This window comes from Octopus bimaculoides, chromosome 14 (assembly GCF_001194135.2).
Source record: "Octopus bimaculoides isolate UCB-OBI-ISO-001 chromosome 14, ASM119413v2, whole genome shotgun sequence".
Lineage (NCBI taxonomy): Eukaryota > Metazoa > Mollusca > Cephalopoda > Octopoda > Octopodidae > Octopus > Octopus bimaculoides.
In genome coordinates, this window is record NC_068994.1 from 47,173,354 (window position 1) to 47,181,984 (window position 8,631).

The following is an 8,631-nucleotide window of genomic DNA, read 5'->3' on the forward strand; positions in this document are numbered from 1 at the left end:
AAAACTATATATATATATATATATATTTGTCTTCTCTACATCTTACTCTGTTTTCTCTTTCTTCTTGGTTTCTTCATCTGCTGTCCAATTCTTCTTGATTCTTCTGCCTGCCTCCCATTTGTCTTCTGTCTCTTCCTTCTGCCTGCTCTTCCTCCTTCTGCTTCTGTCTGCCTCCCCCTTTCACTTCTGTTTGCTTCTCCTGCCACCCCTTCTATTTGCTCTCCTCTTGCCTCCCCCTTTCACTTCTGTTCCTTCTGCTTCTGTCTCCCCCTTCTGCTTCTGCCTGTCTTCTTTCTGCCTCCCCCTTCTGCTTCTGTCTGCTCCTCCTCCTGCTTCTACCTGTCTTCTTTCTGCCTCCCCCTTCTGCTTCTGTCTCCTCCTCCTTTTACTTCTATCTGCTTCTTTTTGTCTCCTCCTCCTCCTCCTCCTTTTGCTTCTATCTGCTTCTTTTTCTGTCTCCTCCTCCTTTTTCATTTTCTTCTTGTAGTAAGGGAGTGAGCCCCATTATATCTAATCTATTACATTATATATTGTAACCCATTGTTATGACATGGTAGCTCTACATTTCATTGTTTCTTTTTTCCCATCGTTCTAGAATGGTGAAAGTGTAATGGTGGACGTAGCAACAGGCAAAAGTGGCCATAATTCAGAATCAGTAAGTACAAGACGCTACACTTTCAAGGATTTTTTTTTTGTAGCTGTTTCTTTTCTACATTTATTTTCAGGCAACTCAGTTTTTGTTTTCAGAGAACTTTCTATTGATTTGTAAATATTCCATTCCAGGCAAGAATTTTAATTAAATTCTAAGACGACTGCTATTTCTAAATTACACATGAAAGTATCAGTATAAGGTTTTTATAGCTGGGTTTCTAAAAGCATGATAAAGAGTTCAAATTCTCACTACAACCACTGTGTTGTTCTTTGGCCAGACATATAGTTGTTTTTGTGTTTGCCTGACTGATATAAAACTGGTTCTACTTGCTAGCTCACAGGTGAGTGGTTAGCAATAGAGACGTTCCCTTCAACTGTAAAAACTGTTGTTCCAAACACATCATTCCATCTACTCTAGAATAGAATAATGGAACAAGTATGTTGGTATAATGGATTATTGGATATATAACTAACAGTTATGAAATGAAGGATATTTTGCACAATTTTTAAATACCGAATTATCCCTGATTGAACAAAGGTGTTCCAGTCATGACCATCCTGTCCTATTGTGCATTTCATTACCTAAAACTACATTATGTCCTTCCTTTTTCAAACAGTAGGGTGTGATCTGAGGAAGACTTGGCTGCTATTTTGAGAAGGGTAAGCTATTATGTAGATTCCTTTCCAGTGGCTCAGTGGATGTAAAATAGGTTTTTTTGGGGGGTTTTTTATTTTTTTATTTTTAAATGTCTAAAATATAAGGTGACTCATCATCCTTTCTACTAAAGACACGAGACCTAAAATTTTGGGGACGGGGCTTAGTCAATTACATCTACCCCAGTATTTCACTGGCACTTAATTTATCGACCCCGAAAGGACGAAAGGCAAAGTTGACCTCAGTAGAACTTGAACTCAGAATGTAGTGACAGGCAAAATACTACTAAGCATTTCGTCCGGTGTGCTAATGATTCTGCCAGCTCACCGCCTTAACCATCATGATAATAAGGCAAAATTTATTAAGACTGTTAACCTTACCTTCTCAGATCATAACTTCTCGTGGTAATGGTCGTGGCGGCAGTGGTGGTGGTGAATAAGAAGTGTCAAAAACTTCATTTCTCTTCACCCCTCCCCCCATCCCAAGGTCTACTTACGGAGAAGCGATACAAAAAGATGACAGTGATGAATCAACAGAAGACATGTAAATGCCAAGTTAATTTAAAGAGGTTTATCGCTTTTACATTTCAAACTATCTATAAACATATAGCACAAATACATAGTGACGATCCTGTCTATTTTCTCTTTCTCTCTCTCTCTCTCTCTATCTCTCTCTCTCTTTTGTACCATCCCCCTCTCTGTCTTTTTTCTTGTACCACCCCTCTTTGCTGCCTTTTCTCCCTCTCTCTCCTTTTTTGTACCACCCTCTCTCACTTTGCCTACTTTCTCCTTTTTGTACCACCTTTCTCTCTATCTCTCTTTTTGCCTCCTTTCTCCTCTCTCCTCTTTTGTACCACCCTCTCTCACTTTGCCTACTTTCTCCTTTTTGTACCACCTTTCTCTCTCTCTCTTTTCCTCCTTTCTCCTCTCTCCTCTTTTGTACCACCCTCTCTCTCTCTCCCCCTCTCTCCTTTAGTTGGATTCTCTTTCACTTTATTTTAACTTATTTACCTCTTGTCATTTCTTTGTTTTCCATTCTGTTTCCCAGAACTGTGGAATCACTGCATATCAGTACTTTATTCATCTGTCCTTTCATGGGGCCCTCAAAACTCCTCCGTGTGTGTGTGGTGGGTTTAAGTAACAAGTGATTAAGATCCAGCTTGGATGCAAGTAATATTTCTCACAACTGCTATTGCTCTTAAGAGTATTTTGTATCATCTTTGGGTATCTACTAATACCTTGGAAGATTGGGCTATTGAGCATTAAATAACCTCATCATTATCATTACATTCATCACCAATTCCAACTAGAACTAACCTCTTGAAAATTAAATGTTTTTGCCTTGGGGCACCTACTTAAGGCTAGGTGGACTGGGCTGTAGGACAGTTAAACAACATGGTTATGGACACAAGTTGATGATTCTGGGCCTGAATATTTGATGATTTTATACAATACTCAAATATGTTCTACATTAGATTATTTGCTTTTTTTTAAAAATATTTATTCGCATTATATTTGCCTTTTTCAGCAATATACTTCTTTTCTCACACAAGTTATGTTTTTCTTCAACACATGCCATACTTTCCTTTTCCACACACACACACACACACTAAACATGCCTTCTTCAATGCACCTCATACAAGCTTTCAGTGATAATCTAACTACAGTAATCTATTATGGCATATGGATTATACTTTTTCAGGCTTTTCTCCTCATCTTTACAATTTGATATATCCTTTGATATTTACACCCTACATTTCAATCAGTTTGTTCTCCAGTCATAAGTGTCTTATCCCTAGATAGATGGTATTGTGCAAGACTTGAACTAAAAACATTTACAGTGGAACCATGGTTTAGAAATTTAATTCATTCCTGAAGGCCATTTGTCATCTGAAATGTTTAGAAATCAAAACAAATTTTCCCATAGGAAATTCAAGAGAAACCACAGCAAATTCAAGCAGGAATGTGTACTGAGTGGAAACTAGACTACAACTGATACTCTCTTGCTGGTATGCCCACTTACCACCAACTATTGTGTATTCATTACTCAAGACACTGTTCGTCACAACAAGACATTTTATTCAAAAAATCGTTTGTAAACCAAGGTTCCACTATATTTCTGAAGACAAGATTTATCATCTGAAAGCTTAAAAGTAAAAGACCCCCTTTGGTCATGAATGACCATAGGATTGCATCCAGAAAGTTCCCCTTCAAGATACAAGTCGAGGCAAGGTTGCTTATGGAAGACCAGCAGTCACCCATGCATACCAGCCACTGATGTTATCCAAGGCAAAGGCAAAGGCTGATACAGCTTGGCACCAGTGACATCGCAACTCATTTCTACAGCTGAGTGAACTGGAGCAACATGAAATAATGTGTCTTGCTCAAGAACACAACACTCCTCCCAGTCTGGGTATCAAACTCACTACCTCATGATTGTAAGCCCAACATCCTAACTACTGAGCTACTAATAACAGCTCATTTCTCAGATATTTACACATTTAACTCTGCAAGTTTTCATTTCCCTTTGAAAAAGACCAATGGCAGTCTCTCTTTTTTTCTCTCTCTCTCTCTCTCCAAAATATACCATCTTCTGCATTTCTCTGTTTAAAAAAAAAAAATATTTTTGAGATGTATAGAGACAAGCAACAGAGAATTACCTGCAAGTTCTGCACTTACTCGTATACGTGAATGTTTGTCTCAAAAATAAACCCGCTGTGATTTTTATTTCTGTTTTTGTTAGGATGCCAGTAACAGTATGCCTCGGTCCTTAAATGTACCAGACAATAAAAAAGATGTAAGCTCAACTAGGGAAGTTGTAAGTATTTCTTGCACCCAGTAACCTTGGTTCTTGTGTTCCTTCATGTAGGTTGCATTAATTTAATAGGATTTTTCACACATACAACCCTGCACAGCTTCTTTCAAATTTCTTTTCTCTAACATTCTTATCTAATGTGGTGCATTGGCAGAACCATTTGGGCATCAAACAAAAACACCTGCAGTATTTAGTTATGACACTGTTCTGAATTCAAAGCCTGACTAGATCAACTTTCATCCTTCTGCAGTTGAGAAAAGTAAGTACCAGGCACATAATGAGGTTGATTTTGATATTCTTATAAGGCATTCTGGATGGAAATGGAATTGTAACACTGTGGAACAGAATAAAAAATTTTTTTTTTTTTTTTTGGTCTTTGGTCAGTAAGTGTTATTTCCAATTTGCTTCTATCTAGAAATCAAAGAAAATGACTACCATTCCCTTCAAACTTTGCTTTTGTGACCTGGATATCAATGTTTTGAAACTGACCTATTTCCCATTACATTTCAGACAGATTCAGGGCTGAGTTGCTGAAGCAAAAATATTGCTATAGCAAATATTCGGCTCAATACCACAGATTTGCTTATCAGTTGCTTGATCTTAATCACTTGAGCATGTCCTTTAGTGGCTGACAATATGTGCATCTTTGATCATGAGCAGTAGTAGTGGGGGAGCATCATAGTCATGTGTTGAGAGGAATTATTGGGGGTTTGAATAAATGTAACAAAAGCAAAGTTTGAAGGAAATATTAGCCATATTTCATACTTTCTAGGGGTAAAGGAATAAGAAATAATAGTTGCTACCTAAGGATAAAAATCATGTTACACAGTGTAATATAAACCTCCCTCCAATTTTGTCCCCTAATACACAAAACTGTAAATCATCCTTCTAGGATTGATAAGATAAAATTCCAGTCAAGTATTGGGGTCAATTTCATCAACTAACCCCTCCATCACCTGAATCCTTCGATAGAAATCCACTATATATTTCTCCTTTCCCAGCTAGAGCAGCCATGTATCTCCTTTACACTCCCTTTATCATACTTTGGCTCCCTCAACACCTGGCACAAAGCCACTTGCCTCAACACGGCACCCCAACTCAGTTGAAGGTTCTTGTCTTGCAAGTTACTTGGTGGCATCCTTAGTACTGGTGCCACAAAAAAAAAAAGTGCACCTAGTACACTCTGTAATGTGATTGGCATTAGAATGGGCATCCAGCCATAGAAAACATGGCACATTGGAGTTCAGCACAGTTCTCTAGTTTGCTAGATCCTGTTGAACCAGCCAGCCTATGACCCACATCAGTATCCAGTCCTTGTTGCAGCATGTTGGCTGATGTGCCTCAGTGATCCTGTGTATCATGTCATTGGAGCACCAGCTCCTGGTAGAGCCTACTGGACGGGTCAAAAGTTAAGGGTATCCAACTGTAAAAACCATACTAAAACAGACCTCGCCAGTGCTAGTTCCATGTAAAATGCACTCGGTCCATTCTGTAAGGTGGTTGGTGTTAGGAAGGCCATAGAAGCCATGTCAAAACAGGCAGTGAAACCTGGTGCAGTCTTCTGGCTTTGCCAACTCCTCTCAAACTGTCCAACCCATGCCGGCATGGAAAATGGACGTTAAATGATGTACCCTTTTACTCTTTCATTAGTTTCAATCATTAAATTGTAGCCATGCTAGGATACCATCTTCAAGGGTTTCAGTTGTTAATATCGACCCCTTCTTTCATTAACTTATTTTATTAACCTCACATGGGTGAACAGCAAAGTTGACCATTAACCTAAGTTTAAAGAACCATAACTAAATCCTATCAGGTATTTTTGTTTAATGTTTTAACCAGTTCTGCCATCCTTTCGCCATAGATAGATAGTTGATAGACTAATATAGACGAGTGTATAAATGAAAGTGCACTCAACATGTGATGAAGAGTTTTAATATTGGTATTAGCTTAACTTGAAAATGCATTACTTGAAATTTCACTGATGTAAAATACCCCTGATGTTTTGTAAGCTCACTTCTGAAGTAACGCATTCTGTCTGAATGATCAAGAATTAGAGGTGGTGGTGGTGGTGGGGGGGGGTCACATCTATGAAAAATAAAGTAATGCTTCTCAGAGTGTAGCTGATTCCCATCCTAGGTCACCTGAGGAAATGTACGTGTTTTAGGCTATTTAGTTCCCAGTACACTTACACTCCTACCTCCCCTTCAAACTACCCATTTCTGGCCTTTCTGCTGTCATTGCTCCTTTTCCTAATCCCTTCTTTGGTCTACAAACCTTAGGTTACTGAGTACTCCAGTTTTGGTGCCACAAGAAAACATCTCACTTTATTCTGTAAAGTGGTTGGTGATAGAAAGGGCATCCAACTGTGGAATTTATAGCCAAGTGGACTGGAGCAACATGAAATGAAGTGTTTTGCTCAAAAACATAATGTACAGCTGATCATGAGTGCAACTACTTAACCACTAGGCCATACACACTCACATTATATAATGTGTCCCCTTTTTGCATGCTGGCATGCATTGGACAGAGCTTCTTCAAGCAGTATTCTGCGGAAGAACGCCCTTCCTGACACCAACATTTGTCAGTTTAAGTACTTTGATTCAAGAGTTTTCATGGGTTAAGTCACTGAAACACACACACCCACAGACATATGCATGCATACAGCCCTCTGTACAGTTTCTGCCTATTAAATTTTTCCTACAAGTCATAGGTAGAAGTCACTTGCTCAAGGTGCCTTGCATTGGGATTGTACCTAAAATTACACAACTGCAAAGCAAACTTTTTAACCACACAGCCAATGTATATATTTTCTCACATACATACACACATAACAAGGCTTTGGTCAACCTGAAGCTAGATGATATGCTTGCCCAATGTTGTGCTTCGGCACCAAATTTAGGACAATGTGATTGTCAAATGAACTCCTTAATCACAGTCATACCTGTTACCCAAGAAATGAGTTGAAATTGTGTTAGTCAACTCTACCCTACATTACTCTTACGCAAATAGTTTGTGCCAAATCCATTTCTGAGGTGGTGAATTGGCAGAGCTGTTAGATCATCAGACAGAATGCTTTGCAGTATTTGTTCTTATTCTATGTGCTCTGAGTTCAAATCCTGCTGAGGTCAATATTGCTTCTCAATCCTTTTGGAATTAAGAATAAGTACCAGTCCAAGGTGCAACATTGGCTGAGCTGTAAGAACATTGGATCAACTGCCTCGTATTATTTATTCCAGCTCTTTGCATTCTGAGCTCAATCCAACCATGACCTACCAAGGTGGTAGACATAACCCATCACCCAGTTTAACACTACCACTTGACACCTTCAGCATTTTAGCAGAGTGCCCTGTCCAACACCCAGGCCAGCTTTTATCTGGTTTGAAGTTACTTTTGTCCTTTCCTCCCTCCAGTCTCAGTGACCATATAATGGGGCCTAGGTACTGACGTCTCCCACTGGCTAAAAGAAAAAAAAAATTGTTAAATAAAATCCTAATTTATTTTTGCATGTGCTTTTTGTTTCGTTAACAATTAATGTGGAACAATGTCTGTGATATTTAACCACAAAGTGATAGTTCTTTTGTTGTTGTTGTTGTTCTTTTTTTAATACTTCTAGAGCAAAATAGACTGTAGTGCCTTTTACGAACTGAGCTAACAAAATAGGAGCCACCCTTTATTTCATGGTTAGTTGACTGATTGATTACTTGATAAGAAAGGACGTTGTGAATTCCAGCTTCATCACTTTCCATTGTCGTTAGTTGTATTGTCTGCAAAGAAAACATCAAGGAACATTGTTTGACTTGTCTCATTCTGTATGGAGGACAAATAGACTGCATTCTTAGAATGTGGTTGTGTTGTTAGGAGTTAAAAAGGCCGTTGTAAATTCAAACTTTACTACCTCAACAGTTACTGAGTTAGAAGCTTTTAAGGTACTTTATACCGGTTTCTTTATGATTTTCTCTCTCTCTCTCTCTCTCACATACACACATAAACAATCACAGGTAGAATAGATTTATCATCTTCATCATTTTACATCCACTTTCCCTGGTGTCATAAATTGGATAGATTATCACAGTCCAAATCATATCTCATTTAGAGAACCACATCTCACTCCTACAAGAAATGAAAATATGCAGCGGTTTTTGTGGGTTTTTTCATTTTCTTTTTTTTTTTAATGAAAATAAGGGTTCTTGTGAACATGCAGATTCATCACAATTTTTTTTTAAAGATATACATACTTGGTTTTTTTTTTTGTTTGTTTTTTTTTTTTCTGTTACAATGTACACACTATTGGGCTTGCTTTGTTTGCTTAAATCCACTGAAAGCTTTGCTGGGTAAACATGCCCTCATTTGAATGACTGCTGCTGGGTGATCAGACTCTTAGCTGAACACACTATTTTGTGAATGTTTTGTTCGGTGAAGGTTTCTTTTGATGAACATGTTCGGTTAAAGTGAACATTTTGTTATCCAGTGAACAAACTCCTTTAAGTAAACAAAGCTTTGGATAAGAGATA

General features: G+C 38.2%; 1 protein-coding gene across 1 annotated transcript in view; it reads left to right on the top strand.

The window, feature by feature from the left end:
- LOC106876376 (signal peptide peptidase-like 2A) overlaps positions 1–8,631 on the top strand; it is a 59,113-nt gene that overhangs the window by 31,838 nt on the left and 18,644 nt on the right. The window contains exons 11-12 of the mRNA XM_052972599.1: positions 596–655; positions 4,049–4,123. Coding sequence (XP_052828559.1) covers positions 596–655; positions 4,049–4,123 — 135 coding nt within the window. The remainder of the gene's footprint in view (positions 1–595; positions 656–4,048; positions 4,124–8,631) is intronic.